This window comes from Mastigoproctus giganteus, chromosome 13, assembly GCF_048544385.1.
Source record: "Mastigoproctus giganteus isolate SK-2022 chromosome 13, ASM4854438v1, whole genome shotgun sequence".
NCBI classification, from domain to species: domain Eukaryota; kingdom Metazoa; phylum Arthropoda; class Arachnida; order Uropygi; family Thelyphonidae; genus Mastigoproctus; species Mastigoproctus giganteus.
This window is the reverse complement of record NC_143587.1, coordinates 18417418-18440469: the sequence shown is the minus strand read 5'-3', so window position 1 is coordinate 18440469 and position 23052 is coordinate 18417418. Positions and strand designations below refer to the sequence as shown.

The 23052-nt window shown below is 36.5% G+C and overlaps 1 protein-coding gene across 9 annotated transcripts in view; it reads right to left on the bottom strand.

The window, feature by feature from the left end:
• The window catches only part of LOC150075824 (uncharacterized), a 376562-nt gene that overhangs the window by 51772 nt on the left and 301738 nt on the right, over positions 1-23052 (bottom strand). For 7 of the 9 annotated variants that reach the window (XM_090387480.1, XM_090387477.1, XM_090387479.1 and 4 more), the window contains 2 exons: positions 19937-20089; positions 7338-9968 (listed from right to left, as the gene is read on the bottom strand). In XM_090387480.1, the coding sequence (XP_090243606.1) occupies positions 7338-9968; positions 19937-20089 (2784 nt within the window). The remainder of the gene's footprint in view (positions 1-7337; positions 9969-19936; positions 20090-23052) is intronic. The other 2 variants (XM_090387478.1, XM_090387483.1) reach the window with 2 other exon arrangements.

Below are 23052 nucleotides of genomic sequence, written 5' to 3'. Positions count from 1 at the left end.
AACTTGACTTTCTCCAGTCCAACTTTCCTAACAGTGAGGTAATTTTCCTTGGTGATTTTAATGTTCACAACTCCAGCTGGCTTCCGTTTTCTAGTCACACCGACCCAGCTGGTCGAGATGCTGAGGCTTTTGCAATTACTAATGACCTGGCACAGATTGTTCATTTACCTACAAGAATATCAGACAATCCTAATCATACAGCCAATACGCTTGATTGATCTTTTTCTCATAAACAACCCTTCTAAGTAAACGGTCGAAGTGAAAGGTCCTTTAGGCACTTCAGATCACAACTTGGTGATTGTCTCTTCTCCAATGGAACCTTTATTACATGGCTATTCCCAACCTCGTGTTGTTTGGCATTACAAGAATGCAAAATGGGATGACCTGCGAGACTTCTTTTCTTCTTTTCCCTGGTCAGATTACTGTTTCAAAACTTCTGATGTCAACGTTTGCTCAGATCGTATCAGTGAAATTATTCTTGCAGGAATAGAATCCTTTATCCCACACTCCACTTTAAAATCTCGTCCTGTATCTAAACCTTGGTTTTCCAATAAATGCGCTAAGGCTGTTCAAGAGAAGAATGTTGCATATCGTAATTGGCTCGTTTCTAATTCTTCAGTTTCATTTTCTGCGTACACCAAAGCTCGCAACAATTGTAAAGCAGTTATTAATCAGTCCAAACTAGAGTTTAAACAGGCAAAGAGTAGAAAACTTGCTTCTTGTCCTAATGGTAGCCGAGCATTCTGGTCTCTTGCCAAAGCTATTGGCCGCAACTTTTGCCCATCTCTGCTCCCACCTCTGTCCAAACGAGATGGTTCTGTTGTCACTTCACCCAAGGATAAAACTGACCTGCTAGCATCCCATTTTTGTTCCAACTTATGTATTAACGATCTTGGTAAAACACCTCCCACCATTCCCAACACGCTCCATTCAATGCCACTGTGGTCTTCCGTCAAAAGGATGTCAGAAGGATTTTGAAGAATCTTGATGCTAAGAAAGCTCCAGGCCCCGATGGTATTTCTCCATTTGTTCTCAAAACTTGTGCTCCTGAACTTACTCGCATTCTTTGCCGCCTTTTTTCACTTTCTTATTCCAAAGGTGTTTTTCCTTTTGCTTGGAAATTTGCTCATATCCACCCAGTTCCTAAAAAGGGTGACAAATCCCTCCCATCCAATTATCGTCCCATTGCAATTACTTCTACTCTTTCTAAAGTAATGGAGAAATCTATTAACCACCAACTCTTAAACTACCTACAAACCTTCCGTCTGATCAAAGATCGCCAGTATGAATTCCGTCAGTGTTGATCCACTGGTGATATTCTGGCTTATGTTACCCATTTATGTTACCCACTAATTCAATGGAAAGGTTCGGTGAAACACAAGTAGTCGCTCTTGACATCTCAAAGGCTTTCGATCGTGTTTGGCATAAAAATCTTCTAAACAAGCTTCCATCTTATGGTTTGCCAACTGTTTTTAGTAATTGGTTATCCAGTTTTCTCTCTGATCGTTCACTGAGGGTGATGGCAGATGGCTCTCTGTCTTCTAACTTCTCCACTAATGCCAGCGTCCCCCAAGGTTCAGTTCTTTCCCCCACTCTTTTCCTCTTGTATATTAATGACTTTCTTCCATTGACTGGAAATCCTATCCATAGTTTTGCCAATGATAGCACATTGCATTCCACTTTCCATTTTGAGAAACCTTGTCCTGCTCAATCAGCTTCAACTTCTTGAAAATCTGCTACCAATTCCTTAAATGCCGATCTTCAAGTATACCCTACTGGAGAATTACTTGAAGATCGGCATTTAAGGAATTGGTAGCAGATTTTCGAGAAGTTGAAGCTGATTGAGCAGGACAAGGTTTCTCAAAATGGAAAGTGGAATGCAATGTGCTATCATTGGCAAAACTATGGATAGGATTTCCTTAAATTTCCTAAGACAACTTAGTTGATTTCAATTATTCTAAAACTCAGTCTTGTCTTATATCTCGCAAAAAGGATTCTTCTGCTCCTATGCTTATCTTTAGTGACACTCCGATTTCTAGACAAAATGATATATCTCTTTTGGGGATTACCCTAGCTTCTAATCTCTCTTGGTACAAGCACATTACAAATATTGCTTCCTCTGCATCTAAAAAAACTTGGTTTTCTCTTTCGCTCTCGGCATTACTTTTCTTCCAAACAGCTGCTCACTCTGTATAAATCGCAAATCCGCCCTGCCATGGAATATTGTTCCCACATCTGGGGCGGTGCCCCCAAAACCTCTCCCCAAAAAATCTTAATGATTCATCTCTAACAGAGTCTCTCCACTCGCTGTCTCATAGACGTACTGTTTCTACTGCATGCCTCTTCTACTGATACTTCCATGAGCACTGTTCTTCTGAATTGTCTTCTATAATTCCCACTCTCTCTTTCAAAACAGGCCGTGCCGCCACCAGCCAACATCCATTTACTGTCCAACTCCAAACTCACAGAACCAACTTCTCATCTTCCTCGTTTATTCATTCAACTGCCGTTTTCTGGAACAACCTTCCTTCATACGTATTTCCTGAAAATTACAGTCTCCAGAAATTCAAGTCCAGTGTCAACAAATATCTTCTTTCGTCTTCTCAACCTCCAACCCAAGCACGGTACTAAGTACTATAGGTTCTAATACCTCTCGCGTTTGTGGTTTACATATAAAAAAAAAAAAAAAAAAAGTCTATGAAAGTGTTATTCCACATATTCTGTGATCATAAAGGAGTGCTTCTGGAACATTATTTGGAGAAAGGAGAAACACTGATCAGTGAAAAATATTGCGATGTGCTTCTAAACTATTTAGAGTGAGTTATTTAAAAGAAACATTGTGGTCTAGTGACCTCAGGTCATGATGACCAACCTCACAGTAATACAGACCAGTAATACCTGGTCTGTATTACTGGTATCAAGCTATTTCATTATTGTGTTTACTCATTCACATTATTTATTGCTTTTTTTAATATAATTCTCTATGGCAGTACAGCTATGAACTCATTTCCATTTTTTTTTTTTACTTTACTTGTCACATGCTTCCTACTAGGATTCACTTGGGATTGTTTGGACTTTAATATAAGCATCCAGAATCAACCTTCTGTTTGGAACACCCAATTCTTTCCACAGCTGCATGTGTCCATTGTGTTGCATTCATGCAAGTCATATATATATATATATATATATATATATATAGACACACACACACAATTTATAAAATATGACATTACACACATTTTATAAAATGTGATATAAAATATATTTATATATATATATATATATATAGATAAGTAGATTAGAGTATAAATGGAGGAATGCTGACCACATCAGATGTATTAACCATGGAAAAAATAAAATAATATATTTATACAGAGTGTTTCAAAAGTGATGGTCAATAATTTAAAGGTAAACTGTACAGACTACAATATGCAAAAAAAGCCTAGTAAGCATGGGATATTGCACATTTCTAGTAAACACGAGATACTGCACATTTCTAGTTGGGATCCACCACTGACTTGCTTGTTTAAGTTAGGCTCATTCTCTCTCTTTCCCCTCTCTCGATGCTCTGAGACATAGCAGGCATACTAGTACTTGTCAAAGGATAGTCAATGTGGAAAGGGGTTACAGCAACAAAGAGTATGCGGACATGCACTTGATGTATGGTAAAGCCAACGGCAGTGCACTCGAGGCTGCACGTTTGTACTAAGAAGCATTTTCCTGCCGAAGGAAGCCCAATAGGTGCACATTCATCGGGTTCATCAACGCCTTAGAGAACATGGGTGCTTCGCACAAGGAGTACAAGCAGGTAGGCCCAGCAGAACACATGATGTTGAGGAAAGGGGTATTAGAAAGAATAGAACAAAAATACAGGAATTTCGACAAGGAGGGTTGCTCTGCAAGAGCGTGTACTGAGTCATAGCAGTGTGTGGCAAATTTTACATCATCAATTACTGTACCCCTATCATATCTAGCATTCACAAGGTCTCAGCAATACAGACTACCCTCCCAGAGTGAACTTCTTCCAGTGGATGCAACAACAGTGTGTCCTGAACCCCAATTTTTAAACAACATTTTGTTCACTGAGGAAGTTGGGTTTACTTGTGATGGTATTTTTAATTTTCATAACTGTCACGTTTGGTCAACAAAATCCTAATGCAATTCACGAGTCACGACATCAGCAATGTTTCTCGTTGAATCTCTGGGCAAGACTACTAGGAGACCATCTAACTGGATCACACTTTCTTCCAAACAGGCTAACAGAAGAGCTGTACCTTCAGTTCCTGCAGAATGTTCTTCCAGACCTCCTTGATGATGATAATGTTCCACTTCAGCAACGCTAGAACATGTGGTTTATGCATAATGGTGCACCGGCACATTTTGCTCAAGTTGTGACTTGGTATCTAACTAGAAGGTAGGGTCAACAGTGGATAGGTAGAGGTGGGCCTGTTATGTGGCCTCCCAGATCACTAGACTTAAATCCTATGGATTTTTGTATTCTACTTCTGATATTAACACAGTTGAGGAATTGCAGTGTTGGGTTGAAGGAGCCTTTCAGCAAATCAGAAATGACCCAGGAATGCCTGAGAGGATTCACAACTCAATGCAGAGAAGACTACAAAACTGTGTACAGATTCAAGGACAGCATTTTGAACACCTTTTGTAACATCGGTAAAATCCTGTGGTGTTGAAACCAAAAATTAAAAATGTATTATCTTATGTTTAATAAAACTATCCTTAGCAAAGGATTCACAGCTTTTTGCTAAACTAGTGCTCCCATAGTCAGTGGCGGATCTTAACAGAAGATGTGCATTATCTCGAAAACAGTTAATTTGTGGCTGATGTTCACTGGGACTTTTTTGCTTCTTTTAATTTGTACTTTTCACCTTTAAATTATTGACCATCATTTTTGACACACTCTGTGTTGTTTGTTATTTTGGTTTTTAGGAGCATTAGCAACTAAGGCCATATTGCTCTGGGGATATGTGGTGGTCATTCCCTGACCTTTCCGCCTCTTCCGTATTTGGTGGGCACGGGCTCAAACCCCGGTCTAATCAAGAAGCATGTGCTACGCACTGCTGCTCCTGCCCACCTGGCTACGGAGGCACCCACACCCTGTATATATATATATATACACACACACATACACACACACCCCGTATACACCCCATATATATATATATATATATATATGGGGTCATCTTTTTTTGAGAATTTCATTTTGATATGTAAAGACTGTCTGTGTTCTTAATGATGGCCAGTTCACTTTTGTTTCTCTTCACTGTGGCTACTTAAGTATACAGTCATACAGTTCATAGCACTGCTTTACTCTAACTTGACAATTCAAGCTATGTGATCATTCCAGCTTCTTCAAGTAATAAAAGCCCACAATGGTGTTTGGTTTCAATCTTTCATCACTGCCTGTAAAAGTTTATTGTGCTGTCACTCATTCTTCAAACAAACACTACACACATGTTCATCTAGCCCTAACAATTCATAGGTAAGTATTTGGAGACTTGTATGTTCTGCATAAATGACTTTCTGCATTAACTACATGATAAGTGTTGAATGGGATTTCTTCACTGCTAAAATATAATCAGACTTGTCAACAGTTGTTAGACTTGTACTCTCAGTAGAAGTGATGTTTCTAACTAACTTATTTTTTTGATATCCTTACCTGCAGAATTTTGTTTTTATGTGCATGACATTCCATGGTCATTCAGTTATTTTTATATACAGTATAGGATATATATTACTCCTTGTATATGACACCAAGTTTGTCCCTTCAGTGAGAGATTTCCTAGTGCTTCAGTTAAGGATCCCCTACTAAAAGGAAGTTAACAACAATACTATCACAATAACAGCTATCTTCTTGCACAAAGAATACAAAAATCATATAAGAAGTTGAAGTGTCTACTATTACATATAAATAAGATTCACAGGGGTTTATTTTTTCTTTGAACTGCAATATAAATTGCATTTAACTCTTAAATGGCTATGCAAGGTTACTGTGTACCCTACTTGTATTTCACAGAAACTGTTTTGCACAGAAATGTTTTAGCAAGTGGAGATCCTCAGTACCTTCAAGTAAATTTATTATCTTATTTTTAGTAAAATAAGATAATAAATTTACAAAGCTGCTAATATTCATGATTTTTTAGGCAAAATCAATAAAAAATATTAATATGTAATATTTTTTACCTGCTGCCATAACAGAAAAATGCAATCAAGAATAAAAATGGCACTGTTCACTTACATCATTGTGATGCCACTATTTCAGAATTCCTGCATTTACTATGCAAGTATTTATAGCAAAAATGTTACAAATCACAAAGAAGAAAAGCAGTCCCATTACTTGCTTTCAGGCAATGAGTGGATACTGCATTCAAAAATGCCCTGACATTGCTTCCTTACACACAGCTTGCATGTGATGCAATGAAGCAAATGATTAGTGAGATTTGAATCTTCTGCATTCAAAATGCAGAAGATTCTGCATTCAAAATGAATAAAAACTGTAAACAAGCAAGAGAAACCTTTTTTTTTTTTTCATTTCTTTATGTCAATAATTCAGCCCAGGGAGGAAGTTACACTGAAGTATAATAAATGTTTTTCGAAAAAAATAAAAATGAGATGATTTTACAAAAGAAAATTCTTAAAAAAAAAAAAAAAAACTTATGGCTGCTATATACATAAAAATTTTATATTTGCAAAGCTGCTAATATTCATGATTTTTTAGGCAAAATCAATAAAAAATATTAATATGCAGCCATATTATAAATGAAAATTTGTGTTATTAAAAAGACCATATATCATTTCATATGCATAAAAAAATAAAAGTATTTACTTAGTCACTTTTTTTGCATTCTGTTCAAGGGTATAAAGCCAAGTTGTTTTTTGTTACCCAATGTTTGTTAATTTTTTGAAATTATCTTGCAATTAGGTTATCTCACTGTAATTCAATGGAAACAAAGATGTTCAAGGGAGGGTTTCCTGAGCATCTCCTTTGAGCTACAGCTCCCTGTGTTCCTGGCTGCATTCCAACAGGTAATAGATGTAAATAATAAATTCATTTTTTGTTATTATTTACTGATATATTTATCTCAAAAGGAGCCATAGAGCTCCAAATGTAAGGTAGTGTTATGTATTTAGTTATTATCTATTAAATGTCTAAATTATGCAAATCCAATGCAGAGTGTGTCATTTCCAAATTGCGGATCTCTGCATACATAATAATGTCCTTCAGCCTTTACATTTTAAAAAAATATAACTGCAGATAATTTTATCCATCAATGTCAAAAACAATAAAGCATAATACTCATGATTAAATCTAAACTTACTTTATGAAACCTTTCAGATGATGCATCTCCAATTAACCTTTGTTTCTGAGAATGACATTTATCTTGACCTGTCAGAATCTGTCTCTGGCTACGACGCAAAGGAGGGGTTAGACTGGATGGTGTCAGTGGTGGACTAGTAAGATCACAAGCTGAAAAATGATGTTCTAGTGGCAAAAGATTTAACCTCAGGGGAGGTCTTTTTGTGCCAACAGAAGCTGATTTCATAAGGTCTCTTTTAATACCGCCCGAATTCCTTACATAAAGTCGGGAATCTGAAAATGCACGTTGTAAACTGTTATAATCTATTGGCCTCTTAACTAGAACAGAATGACTACGGTTGCCTTGTAACTGTACACAAATCTGATATGGTTTTTCACTACTAACACCTTGCAGAGTATTTTCTTCAGATTCATGTGATTCATTTCGTCTTGATTCTGTATCAACTGCAATTGCACTTTTATTACACAATGATTCAATGGTAGATTTTCCTGTAATTTGTTCTTCAAGAATGCCACAAAATCGTTTACTTTCAAGCATATCTTGAAGTTTGGTGTGGTTAACACTTTCAGCAGATGATGCTGATAAACTGCTGTCACTAAATATGTCCCGTAACATTTCCTGACTTGGACATGGCCTTTGAGGTTCTGTACTTGTAGATTTTTCTGCTGTTTGTATTCTTTGTTTAAAGGGATAGGTAGCATCACAAAGGGAATCAGGCTGTTGAATAAATGGTAAAGTGACCCTACGAGGATTATTTTTATTTGCTTTATAACCACGTGGTGTTAAAAGAGTAAATATTTTATCATAAACAGGATACAAAGTATGTTTGGAATGATTAAGAGATGCTTCAGTTCTGCTAATTTCAACATTATTGTTTGTACTTGTGTCTTGAGTGGAAGATATGTTATCACCGGAACAAGAAACGGTATCTACATCTATCTTTTGAGATATGTCACATTTTGACTCATCAGGTTTTGTACTAGATGTTTCCAAGGTGCATTTGCTTGCTTTCTCACATCTAATAAGTGAACTATCTAAATCTCTTTCAAATCCACAAGATCCATCTTCTGCAACTTCTTCAAGAGACTGCTGTACCTCCATTTGGGATTTCTGGAAGCCTAAACCACTGTCACAAGATGAAAGCATTGAATCTTCATCTCCTTCTGCAACAGGTTCTGGAATGGATGATTCAAAAGTGAGGTAGCTAGGTGAGTGATTTACAAGCATTCCCACGCGCTGTGGTCTATTTGGATCTAGGAAGGTAACTCCTCCACTAACTTCACTTTGCACATCACTTGACATTGTTGAATATCCTTCATCCTTACTTCCATGCTCTCTCCCTTCTCCAACAGATAATGGACTTTCATTCACTGAGAGAGAGGAACCTTCTCTGGGAACAGGGAATGACTTTGGAACTTCACTAATCTGTTGCTTAAGGCTTGCAGAATCTACGTTAATTAGAATAAGATCTTGCTGGCAATGTTTTTGGCTCAAATCTTGAAGATGGGCAACAGGAAGTTCATTTTTAGTATCAGACTGCAAGTGAATATCAAATTCACCAGCTGCATTAGAAGAATGATGTCCCTGTGACTTTCTTATTACAGTGTTCATGGCAACTTCATCTTCACAACTTGATAACTGTTGGTCTTCCACATTGCTGTAATAAGGCTCATCTCCTTGATATGCTATTTGTTGTATTACAGACTCACTTTGATTACCATGAAAACTTTTCTCACCTAATTTATCATTTTCTTCAGGAAAACCTGGCAAATCAATCTCCTCATATACATTTCCACATTCATTAATGATGTGACTCTTTTGTTCCAATGCAGGAAATGTAAAGTTATGGGCAGGATCTCCTACAATATGAGGGACTATATTTAAGGTTGTTGGACGAGGTACAAATGCGGCCGGTTTTGTAGTCACAATGACACTGGGTCTCTCTTCTTGAAATTGTTCATGGGTATAGGAAACAGAATCTGCAACTGCACCTTGTAATTTAGGATAATGTGTTGTACATAAATTGTCCTGACCCTGCAAGGTGATATCATTCTTGGAATTCCATTCCTGTGGCACCCAGACATCAGGAGCAGGCCTATACTGACTAGACACTAATAATCGATGTGTAGAAGCTAGGAGAGGCAGTCCTTCTATATTAAGGCAGTCATCAGGTGTTTCTACAGTATCTAAACCTCCAAGTTCTGCTGAGTCTCTGGAAGTAATGTTTAGATTCCTTGTTCTTTCCTGTGTTTGAATTCTTTGTGCCCATCTGCTTTCCCACACAGCAGGACTAACAATTCCCTGATGCACCCTTTTCCACATGTGATCTTCCAGCAAGCCAGAACATGGTCTTGGATGGGCACTTCTTTGTTTGCTCCTATCAGGCTGTTCATTCTGAAACTTGCAGCTGAAACTATCTTTTCTTAGATAATTTTGATCATTATGTGGTGCTGTGAAATCTACCCTTGGCCTGTGCAAGATAGGTCTCTGGCACAAGTATGAAGTGCTACCAGGAAAATGGGAAGGTGACAAAGATGAAGCTCTAGCTCTTGGATGTAGAGAAACAGCTCTTTCATGCAGCCATTGTGGTGGAGAACTCATTTTTGGAAGGCCTGGGTGTGACACCAGCTGCTAAAAACATAAATGAAACTATATTAGAGATAAATACAAATTACTATTTTTTTATATAAATGAAACAGAATTTTAAAAATATTGCATTAGGTTCAGGGGAAGAAAGTGATGTAATTCTAAAATATGGCAATAAAACATGTCAGTTGTTCAAAACTATGCACAAATACTATTAAATATAATAATGTAATTATAACTAAAATTTCTTTAACTCTAGAATAATATTCCTTTCATGAAAGGAAACAGCAAAAAAGATGACTTTTGTTTATTAATTATATATTATACTAATGTGTGAAAATTATCATGCTAATGTACAAACCATCCTTCAAATATAAAAGAAATTTCTTTTAACAAGAAAATATTTTGGAAAAAAAAAAGAAAGAAAAGAAGCAAACGTGAAAAATTTAGACACGTATAAAAGTTATTTTGCAAATTATACATTATGTGTGTGCATTAGCATTAGCAGTGGCAAATGATGCAAGAAAGCAAGTTTATACAGCCTCAGCGGGAAAGAGGAAGAAAAAAAAAATAATAAAATAAAAAAACATGCCATCTCCCATTTCACCTATTCATCATTCCCTTCAATAGTTTGTCTAGTTGTTCCTTGAATTTATTTAAAATATCAATCACCACTTGTTGATTAAAGGCAAACTTCCACACATCTATTCTGCAAATCTTTCATCAATTTGAATTTGTAACCTCCTCATGTGCATACTCTGAGCAAGAGTACCCATTTGCACCGAGCTTGCTCAATCCATTCAAAGCTTTAAACACATTAATCAGACCACCTCACAAGTGCCTAGTCTCCAGACACTGCAATTTATAGAACTGAAGCCTTTCCTGGTAAAAGCAAATTCGTTGCCCAATTTCGCTGCCCCCTCTCTGTACTCATTCAAGCAGATGTACATCCTTCCTAAAATGAGGCCTCCAGACCTGTATGCAATACTCAAGATGTGGCACGAATACTGCCTTGTACAATGGGATAATCACCTCCTTATTCCTGCTAGCAAAATTCCTCTATATATGTTCTTGTTTATACTCTGGCACGACTACCAGATTAGTGAAGTTTACAATAAATCATCAATACAAATCAGTGAAGTTTATAATAAATCATCAATACAAATCAGTGAAGTTTACAATAAATCATCAATACAAATCAGTGAAGTTTACAATAAATCATCAATACAAATCAGTGAGTTTACAATAAATCATCAATGCAAATGTTAATCGTATTTAGCAGTCACGAGCTTGAACCCCAGTCCACTCAAAGAGAGCGTGCTACTGCACTCACGCTCCTGACCAATCGGCTACGTCAGGCCTTATCTCATTGACAAAACCCCATTAGCTGTCCTGGCAGCCTGCCCACATTGCTCAGAGAACTTCATATCTGACTGCACAATTACCTCCAGGTGTTTCTCTTTTCCACAACTCTGAATGTAGTACCATACAGTTGATACATTACTCTGGGGTTACTGCTACACATAGGCAGTACTTTGAATTTGCCAATGTTAAACCTTAATTGCCATTTCTCAGCTCAACTGTTTAATATTTCTAGATCCTGTTGCAGTAGCATACTATTATCATTACTGTTATTAATCACCCTGCCAACCTTTACATCTGCAAACTTGGACATTAAGCCTAATATGCCTTTACCAATATCATTGATAAATACAGACAACAACAATGGGCCCAACACTGAACCCTGGGGGACTTCACTAATAACATTAGTCCATGTAGACCAATGTCTATTGATTACTGCTCTCTGTCTTCTCCCACTCAACTAGCCCTTTATCCATAGTAGCAACTTGCCCTTAATGCCCCAATTTGTACAGCAGTATTTTATATAAACAGTATCAGAAGTTTTCCTGAAATTCAAGTATATGATATCAAAATTATTTTTTTGCATCCAGTTCCTTTATGACCACATCATAGTATCCAATCAAATTGGTCAGACAAGACCTCCTCTTAACAAACCCATGCTGTCTGAACTATTACTGCAGTCTTGTCTAGGAGATTCTTCAACACTTCTTTAACCAGTGCCTCCATTATTTCCCCCAAAACAGAAGTTAAACTAACAGGTCTATAATTATTTGTGTCACCCTTTGTGAATTGGAGATACATTCGCACATTTCCAGCCCGTGGGAACCTCCCCTGAATCCAGGGATGCTCTCAAAATTATAGCTAAGGGTTTGCTTACTTCCTTTGCTGCCTCTTTTAATATAACTGGATAGATCCCATCCACCCCAGATGACTTTCTTATGTCTGAAAGGAAAGTGGAAGAGACAATTTCTCTTCCACTTTCATTCCAGTTATTACAAAATCATTTAGCTCCCTGTTAGAGCTTGATAAACTTCTAGGATCCCCTTCCCTAAAGAATCCCTAATGTGTGAATGTAGATGCAAAATACTCATTCAGTTTGTCAGCAACCTGAGCAGGATCATCAACAGACAAACCTTTGATATCAAGTGGACCAATGTGATTCATAAGTAAAGAATCCATGCCTGTTTTTCTTTGGTTCCTTCACCAAATATTTCTCATAATCTGCCTTCGCTTGCCTGATCTCCTTTGTCACTTGATTAATTTCCTTATTTTTACGTTTGGAAATAGTATTTTGTGTTATCCAGTTTGTATGTATCTGAATCAGAGAGTATAGATTTCATTTTTTCTATATATGTGCTTTTGTTTATAATTACTATGGAATCACCTTTCTGGACTATAATATTTGGATTGTTACGTATTTTTTGTAAGTTAATTAACTGTTCTTTGTTTATGTTGGGTTGGGGTTTAAATCTGGAGTTAAGAATTGAATTACTTTGGTGTATAATTCACCATTTATCTGGATGGTTATCTAATTTGGTCTGTAGTTCTATTATAAATTCTTTGTAGGGATATTCATTATCTTTAATAGCAAAGTTAAAACCGTAATCGAGGCTAACGAGTTCAGTGGAAGAAAAAGGGTACGAAGAAATGTTTATAGTGGAAGATTTTGTGGGGGGTGAGGTTTCTGTGTAAGGATCCCCCATTTTCTGTTGTGTCTGAGTTCGATGTCTTTAATGGCAGCTGCTATACGTATTTCATTATATGTCGTAAGGTCCACCCAAGATTGCGGTATCATATTTCTTTTTAGGCTGAATCTTAATCGGTGTATTTGGGATAGTAGGTTATATTTTTTATTGTATCTCTTCTGTAATTCTTTTTGTACAATTTTAATACAGGTTTGATGGATAATATATGGATATTTTTTTACATGTATTTCTAGGAAATATGCCAGCAAATTTCAGGATAATATTATGAAAGAGGCATTTTTTTAAAAAAGAAATATGAATTTTATTGGAAAAATATTTAATTAAAATTTTTGATAGTTGTGTTTCGGGATTTAACATGTTCAGGGGCATCAAGGAACGTAGGTTAAAAAGCGGAGCAGATGAAGGTGCGTTTAAAGTAGTTAAAAGTATTTTGTATTATGACAATTCGAAAATTGTAGGTCTCTTAAAGTACCATTTATAACTAACACAATATAATAGTGTAGCTTAATTTAATTTATTATGGTACTCACCTTTTTAAAATCTGCGTTGATGTTGGAATAAAAATGGATGATAATTTTAAATTTAAGTTAGCGTGAATAAGTTAGGATTTAAAAACATAATTAAAATGTGTGCAAGGAGTGCACATCTTCGTCCTTGGTTGTCAATGTTTAAATTTGAAACAACTGAAGTTATATAGTTAGAAACAGAAGGCCAATAGCCATAACAAGTGGCTTTCATTTTATACGTCTTCAGTTGGCAATGGTAGAATGAGAGTAAACGTGTGTATTTAAGAAGACTAAGTTCCCGTGATGCTCCCGGATACACGTGGGAATCTCAGGTGCATGAGATTTCAGACCGGTGCTATGTTATAGGGTAGTTTGGAATTTAATACTTGGAGAGCGGAATGGCAGTGAAACCATTCTATAACTAGGGCTTCATATTGGAAAATTTTAAAACTGGATTTAATTTGATAATAGGAATGGCTGAATCTACTAAGGGGGTGTGGTTGTCGGATTGAACATGTGTTGCTAATTCGGTATTGGACTGTCCTGTCCTAAAGCTATTGTAGTGGTAGTACGCACGTGTGTTTGATGTTTTGGTAGAACTGTATTTTGTGGTGGTGTTACCAATGTAGCAAGCGTTACAGTTATCTTGACATTTTATTAAGTAGATGATATTATTCATGTCACTAATGTGACTTGAATATATTGTGTCAGTTATAAATGGTACTTTAAGAGATCTACAATTTTCGAATTCCCTGAACACTTCAAATTTAGAATTGCTGATGGTAAATTCTTCGGTTGGTCCCAGGGTATAGAATTTAAAAACTGTCTGAAACTACTGTAGTCACCTTTACAAATGCAAAAACTCTTCCCGTTACCTTTGATGGTAGTTACATCTTTAAATAAATTGCAAATCAATACACTGTGATCACTGCTACCTAGTGGTTTGTTTATCTGCAGATTTGTATATGAATGAATAATCACTTGATAATTATGATCAGATCAAGAATATTATTCTCTCCTGTTGAATCTCTAACATGCTGCTGAAGAAAACGGTCATCCAATAAATCCACAAAAGTCTTTGTAGTCTGTGAGTGACAAAATCACAAGTTTCAGTTAATAACTGGAGAGTTAAAATCCCCCATTATAAGACATTCTGATTTACTGGTCCACTCTAATTCTTTGTACAGCTGTTCGTTGTAGTCAATTAGACCAATAACACACTCCTTCTCTCATTTTTGCTTTCCCAGTGCTGTCACACCAAACTGACTCAACATTGCACCGGTCACCCATATCAACTGGATGCACTGCCTTAGATTTTATGTGCTTCTTAACTAAGAGCATACCTCCTTCCCCCTCCTATCCTGTCAGTCCTTTCTGTATACATTGTACTGTCCATATTCAAATTCTGCATCTCTTATACCTGAGTGACACCATGTCTCTGAAATCCCAACAATGTCTGCAATTGATGTCTTTCCCAGCACTTCAAATTCATAAAATTTATTTATTATTCTACTAGAATTCATGAACATCCAAGTATATATGTGCCTGTTCTTACTCTTAGGTACCTAACACAGCCTATGTATTCACACTTGTTTCATGATGATTCACTGCAGTTTTGAAATCCCCAGCACCTTGCTTTCAATGCTACTGCTCATTCCAATAGAAGCAGTCCAAGAATTGCTTTCACTTCTGTGTGTGGCTATTTTTAATCTATTAGTCTGTGTATTCCTCACCCGATGGTATTCTTGACCTTGTCGCGGTGGGGGGGCTTGCGTGTCCCAATGACCCGGAGAGCTAAGTCGGTGGTAGCTTAGCTACTGGTAGGGGCTCCCAAACCAGACAGGTAAAAGGGTAGGGGCCAGACTAAGAGAGATCCCGGCACTCCAGGTTGGGGGTTGCTGCAACAGGCTAGTTCCTTGTTCAGTGTAAAAAATACACAAATGCTAAACAACCTACAAGTGAAAATGAAAACGGACTGCACTTTCGGAAACGATTCGGCAAACGGAAAAGGACTATGATTTTGGGATGCTGGAATATTCAAGGCCTTTCAACTAAAAGAAACTTTCTTCCGGAACTGCAAAAATTCAAGTTAGACATCATTGTGTTATCAGAGACAAAGAAAAAGGGATGTGGAGAGGAAATAATGGGAGAATACTATCATTTTTGGAGTGGAGTCGATAAGAGTGAAAGAGCAAGAGCAGGAGTTTCCATTGCTGTTAAAAAGAAATTGAGACAACATCAAAAACTGGCAATTTATTAATGAAAGAATGATCTCATTGGAACTGACAATGTATGGGAGAGAAATATGTATTTTGGGAGGATCTGAGAGAACTAATAGAAAAAATCCCTAAGAACAAAGAGATATTTCTAATGGGAGATTTCAATGCAAGAGTAGGAACTGAACAAAATAGCAAAGTTATTGGAAGATTTGGAGAGAAAGAGAGGAATGACAACAGAGATAGACTATGCAATCTTTGTGAACAGTTCGACTTGAGAATAAACAACACATTTTTCCAATACAAGGATATCCATAAATATACTTGGTCACAGAAGACAAGACAAATTAGATCAGTTATAGATTACATTATTTCAAAACATTCAGGGACATATGTATTGAAAGATGTCAGAGTTTATAGATGAGCCGAATGTGGATCTGACCATTTTCTTGTTAAAACAACACTGAGGTGGAACTGGATTAAGAAAATATGTGTGGACAACCAACAATGCAGGGAAGGAGAAATGCTACAAGTGGATCAATTTAACATTGACCTACTCCAGGACAACAGCATTAGAAAAAACTTCACCCAGAGACTGGATGCTGAAATTAACACAGAGATAAAAGGTAATACTGAAGAAATCTACTAATATTTAAAAAATACTGTTAAAAAAATAGCTCATGAAATCGTAGGCAAAAAGAAGAGCCAAGGACCAAAAAAGACCTGGATTACAAAGAAAGTAAGAGCTGCTGTAGAGGAAAAGAAACTTGCATATCAGAAATGGCTGGGTGATAAGAAGGATGCATATAGGAACATTTATGTTGAAAAGAAGAAAATAGCCAATCGGTTGGTAGTAGAAGCAAAAAATGAAGAATAGGAAAGGAAATGCACAACTATTAATAGCAAATTGGGCTTCAAGCAATCAGCAGAATTGTGGAAGGTCCTTAAAGACTTGAGAAAACAGAATAAACACAACACTGGTTTGCAATTAATACCTTTGAAAGACTGGACGGAGTACTATGAAGGAATTTTAAAAGAAGACCGAGAAGAGTTCAAGATGATGGAGGATTTTGGTGTAGAAGACTCGGGCTTAAAAGTTTCTGTTAGGGAAGTGGAACTCCTGCTAAAGGAAGGAAGGAATGGCAAATCACCTGGACCTGGAGAAGCTTACATGGAACTTCTGAAATATGGAGGAAGAGGAGTGGCTGTTCTGAAACAAAAACTGTTAAACAGTATACTGAGAGGAGAAGAAATACCGAAAGAAATGATAACAGGATATATTACATCAATTTATAAGAAGGGCGATCAGAAAAGTTGTTCAAATTACAGAGGAATATGCATCCTGAACCCGCTGTTAAAGATCCTTGGAAAATGGATCAGGAACCATTTAGAAGCCCGAATCGAGGTATCAGAAGAAGAAAGTGGTTTTTCAGCCGGAAGGTCATGTATAGACCATATCTCAACAGTACAACAGATCCTTGAAAAATGCCAATCAAAAGGAAAAAAAATCTTTATGATTTTCATTGACCTTGAAAATACATATGACAGTGTTCCAAGAAAACTCTTATGGGAAGCACTGAAAGAGGCAAATATTGATGGACAACTGATTAACATTATTAAGGCAATTTATAGGAATAATAGATGCAGAATTAAAGTGGGATCAGCTTTGTCACCTGAATTCCACACTTCAAAAGGCTTATTACAAGGTTATTGCATGTCACCAACACTTTTCAAAATTTATATCGACATCTGCCTAAGATCCTGGTCAAAAAAATGTAATAAAATGGGATTGCCGATTGGTAAGAACACCTATATTCACAATTTACTTTTTGCAGGCGATCAGGTGGTGATAGCACAAGACTTAGAAGATGCAAAGTATGCATGTCGTCAATTGTTTGAGGAATATAAACAATGGGGTCTAAAAATCAATTTTAGCAAGACTGAAATGTTGTCTTCATGACCAGGACATGTTCTAAATATTGCAGGTTTTAAAATCAAACAAGTCGATAAATTCAAATATATGGGATCAATCTTACAAAGTGATGGATCATCCCAAGCAGAGATCAATAAGAGAATTGCAGACAGCAGAAAGGCTATCGGCATGTTAAACTCTGTTCTGTGGAGCAAAAATATCCTAAATAAAACAAAGAAACTTATATTTCAAACGATTGTACAAAGTCTTCTATTGTATGGAGCGGAAACCTGGACATTGAATAGGCGAGCGGAAAACAAATTGCTCTCCACAGAAATGGATTTTTGGAGACGCTCAGCAGGAACTTCTAGAAGAGACAGAAAACAGAATGAAGACATAAGGGAAAAAATGGAAGTGAAAAAGACTATTATTGACACCATCAAAGAAAAGCGTCTAACATGGTATGGACATGTAAAACGGATGCGATAAAACAGATATCCAAAGGCTATCCTGGAATGGATACCTCCTGGAAGAAGGAGAAGAGGAAGACCTAGGAGGATATGGATGGATGGAGTACAGGAGTACATGACAGCCTGAGGCTTAACCGACCAAGACACCCTGAACCGCACACTTTATGGCCGGAAAAAATTCCTAACAAGAAATAACTTGTAGGCTGAGGAAACCCATTGTAAATGGAAGCACTCCTCTTGAAGAAGAAGTCTGTGTATTTCCCCCCCCCCCATGCTAGCAGTTTTCAGACACTGCCTTGATAGCATCAGAAAATATTCTTTCACCCTTTCTATTTAAGTGTATCCCATCCCGGTAGAAGCAATTTCTCCTGTTAACAAGCGCAGACCACACTGAGAAAAATTCTACCCTACAAGCCTTACACAATCTCTCCAGGACCGAATTGATTGACAAGGCTCTCATCATATATTCTTCAGGCAGACACTTTCAAATTTAACCCTAACTCGCGACTTTTTTTCAACACTGCCCTGTACTTGTTAAGTAAATCTACAGATCTCCTACTTTTAATATCATTAGTGCCAACATGTACAACAATATCTTTTGTACCCTTGAAAGATGATATCTTCCCCACAGTGTCATCAACTTTTGCCCCTGCCAAACATACCTTGGTCTTATTCCACCTATTAGAGTCACCAACAACAACTAGCTCCTGTGGGACAAGTGTATTCTGCTTTGGGAGTTGCTGCCGTGTTGCCTGATGATCAAGTGCAAGCTCTGGCATGGATCTGGGCAGCTGACAGCTTGATGGGCCTCATTTTAATTCTTTTTGAGGGCATCCACCCTGTTCTTCATGCTATCATAAAGGCCCCTAAAAACAGGGAGTTCGCACATAATATCCTCACACCCCTTACATCAATCACACACAAAGACATCACCCTTGGCAAATATCATGTCCTGTTCCTGATAGCTTTGCAAACATTAAATAAGCCATACATCGCATAAGGCCATGATTTGGGGAACTGCCCCTTTCAGTTCTCCACAGAGCCATGGCACTCACACTAATTTGAGCTCTTTGCTTTGCTGCTCTGGTCTGAGGCATGATTTTCGTTCAAATTCAATATAATTAAAAATACTTCACTAAACAAATATATCTAATGCAGTAATAACACCATGCACTGGTTATGCCATGAAGTTTACGTTATTAATTATATGTAATTAAAATGTTCTTATTGTTCTTATTATTACGCAGCAATAATACTATCATGCTCCAAGTTTGCATTATATATATTAGGCTATACTGTTACACTTGAAAGTTAAGTTAATTATAATATAGAGCAAAATTATCCAACTAACACCAACCTAAGTGATTTGAACTTTAGATCTACCTATTTATTACAATTAAAAAATTTGAATTCCCCTTCCACTCACTCTATAACAATGGCAGCAAGATTCGAACGATACAAAGGTTCTTCTTATATTAAACAGTAATCTACAAAATCTCTAGCTAAATTAAAAAATAAAATAACAAGAATGACTAGGAATATAAAGCTACTTATAGAGTATGATTTAATATGACAATTATGTCAATAAAATGGCAAAATCCTTCAAAAACTTATCATTTCTTGGAGCTGAAAATTCTTTGACAAATTTCCACGACATCTAGTAGGTATTGCTTTATGGATGATATAAAACCTAACCTATAAAATGTCTTTTATAAACATTGTGCTCATGCACCACAATTCTGGAACAGATCAAACAATTACATCTGTTCCATCTTCATGCACTCTTCAAAATCTATTCATCTTTTTTTACTAAAAAAATGAATAAAAGCAGAGGTACGTACACTGCTACTGCTGCTTCCACTATGGATGGAGTAATCACTGCAGAGGCTTGCTAAAGACTCTGTGCTATCTTCTGATTGGCTAGTATGGGATGGAGAATTATGGAAAGATTGTCTGCTAGAAGTGTCATCTGGGATATGATGTTCATGTAACCTCTGAAAAAACACGAAACAAGACATCATCAAGGATGCTGAATGAAATCTACAAATAGTGCCACATTAATTCCTGAAGAATCCTTATAAACAAAGCTTTTAACTCATTTTTATACAATGAATTTCTTCAATTACTATAATTAGACTTCAGTTATATCAAACAGTATTGTGTCAGTCTTTGACAAGTATTTTTTAATTCACCAATTAAATTATAGAATATCAAAAACTTTTAATTTGTGACTGTAGGTAAACACCAGTATGAGTGTGATCCATCAATACGGGGGGGATCCCTTTACAAGTTAAGATGGGGGTTGCAACCTTCCTTTTCCTGCAGTAAGCCCCATAATATGTTGGAAATGCATTTTGTGCCACCTAGGAGCAGATCTAGAAAATACTAAAATGTCTCCCTCCCCACAATCATCCATGCCTGGCGTTACTAAATTTTTTTGCTAAGCACCTGTAATAAAATATTAAAAGAATTTTACATTTATAAAATAAATTCAATATAGGTAAAAGAATAAATGTTCATTCCTACAGAATCAATATCATAAGGAGCTTAGTAATGCCCCTACTTACCTGCACTAAATTAATGCTAAAAGATAGTAAAAATGGACTGTAAGTACTTTTTGCATTGAAACCTGGACCAAAATTTCTTACAATAAAAGCAGAATTTAAACTGCATGTGTTTAGCTTCATTTCTGATTTTTCAAATGAGGTTGTATAATTTTTATTTTTATTTTTATTTTTTCACACTGGGAGGCATGCATGCATGCATGCCATCGGTCGGCCACCCTGGACTAATATACATTTCTTAATTATAAAGGCTAACTCTAGTCCTATGACAGAAATCAATATTCAGCAATACAGCTTAAATGTGAACAATTTGATCAAACAGAATTAATCCGATCAAGTTTAATGTGCAAACCATATTCATCCAAGGTCATAATAACTGATAAAAGGTACACAAAACTGCACTATTAACTAATGGTTACTGAAGCATTATATGGAAATTTATGATAATATCTACATGAGACATTGAAAAATTATAAGAAAATTTTGCAGGGTATGTTATTTTGTTAAAGAGTTCTCTCTGGTTTGAAAGTGCTAATGTGAAAGCAATGTCCATCCTCAATGGAGCTGTTTCCCTTCATACTTTATCTTATTGTAATGATTTACATTTCTACTTTATTTTTATATATTTTATTATTATTATTATTCCTTTTTTTTTTTTTTTTTTGCATTTACAAATTTTCATTTTAATATTTTTGTAATGGTACATATACCCAAAATTATATTTGACAAAAATGATTCAGTAATGTATACTAATTAACATGTGAGCAGTTTGGGTACAATAATGAGTTAAGTTTATGTATAATGCCAACCTGCAGAACAGAACATTTTCTCAACAGGTAGAGAATGATCTTTCTTATGCACAGTTATAAACATCTAACTTTTTTGAATGTTCATTCCTCATAAAGAAGCTCAAAATGTAAAATGCACTTTGAAAAGTGAATTTCATCATTTAGTGTCATGTGGGCATTATTTAGAGAATAATACATAAATATATATCAAATAGAGTTAAATATATATTATATTGTAAATTTAAATTTTGTAATCTTTTTAAAGTTCAAATTTTACTTAAATAATGCCTACAAGATGCACGTACAATACAAAGTCCCGGGACATCGTGACTCAGATGGAAATGCCTGCAAGCATTTATGGTGGGAGTCGTGACTTCATCGTTTGTATAGCTTGTGGCATGTATTCTAAGGCTGGAAACAGCCCATTGACCCATTACTGTTATGGGTAACAGTATCCCCAGAGTAACTTAACAACTGTGTGGTAACTCAGGCTAGTGGAGAATGAAAAAGACATGGGGATAATTGTGCAGTGAGATATGAAATTCTCTGAGCAGTGCAGACACACTGCCAGGACAGCCCGTGTAGTTTTGTCATCGATTTACAGAAACTTTGCTAGAAGGAATAAGGAGATGATCATCCCTTTGTATAAGGCCATGGTTAGGCCGCATCTGGAAGCTTCACTTTAGGAAGGATATAGATCTGCTGGAACTGGTGCAGAAACAGGCAATCAGGCTGGTGAGGGAAAAAAAAGAGTGCTCTTACCTAGGCACCTGCGGGGAGATCTGACTGAGGTGTTGAACGTCTTGAATGGATTGAGCAAGCTGAATGTTAATGGCATTCTTCAACTTGCTGAGGCTACACATATGAGGTGGGGCATAATTTCAAGTTAAGAAAGGAAAGTTGCAGAATAGATGTGTGGATGCTTGCCTTCAGCCAGTGGGTAGTTGATTGTTGGAACAGGCTCCTCTGTTGTTGTGAAAGTGGATGGAGTGAATAAGTTTAAGAACTAGACAAATTCTTGGATGGTGATCTGTGTAGGTGTGTTTTTTTTTTTTTTTTTTTTTTTTTTTGCTAATGCAATATAAGCTTGCTTTCTTGCATCATTTGCCATTACTACTACTACTACAAAAAGTGATTGTAGTGGCCATTGTTTTGTCCCTTATACTTCAATCCACTTATCAGGAAATTCTTCATTGAGGAAACATTGAATGCTAGGTGCAAATGCGCCATTGCACAACCCTGCTGGAAGAACATAGCCATGCATTTTGATAATGTAATATCATCAAGGAAATGCATGAAAAATTATTCCTCTAATGCAGCTAGATATCTTTTACACGTCACAGCACTGTCAAAAAAGTAGGGGCCCACTAGCTACCTGTCTCGCATTCCTGCCTACACACTACTTTTCATGAATCGTGCTGAATGTGCATTTCAGCAGTCCACACTGTTGGTCACTAGCTTGCACAAATCTTAGGTTTTTTGTTAAAATAACTATTAAGATAAAACAAGGCCAGATCACTAAACAATACCAAGCAATGTTCATCTTGCAGAAACCATTCATCAAATTGTGTCATACCATCCATGTCATCACCATGAGGCTCTTAT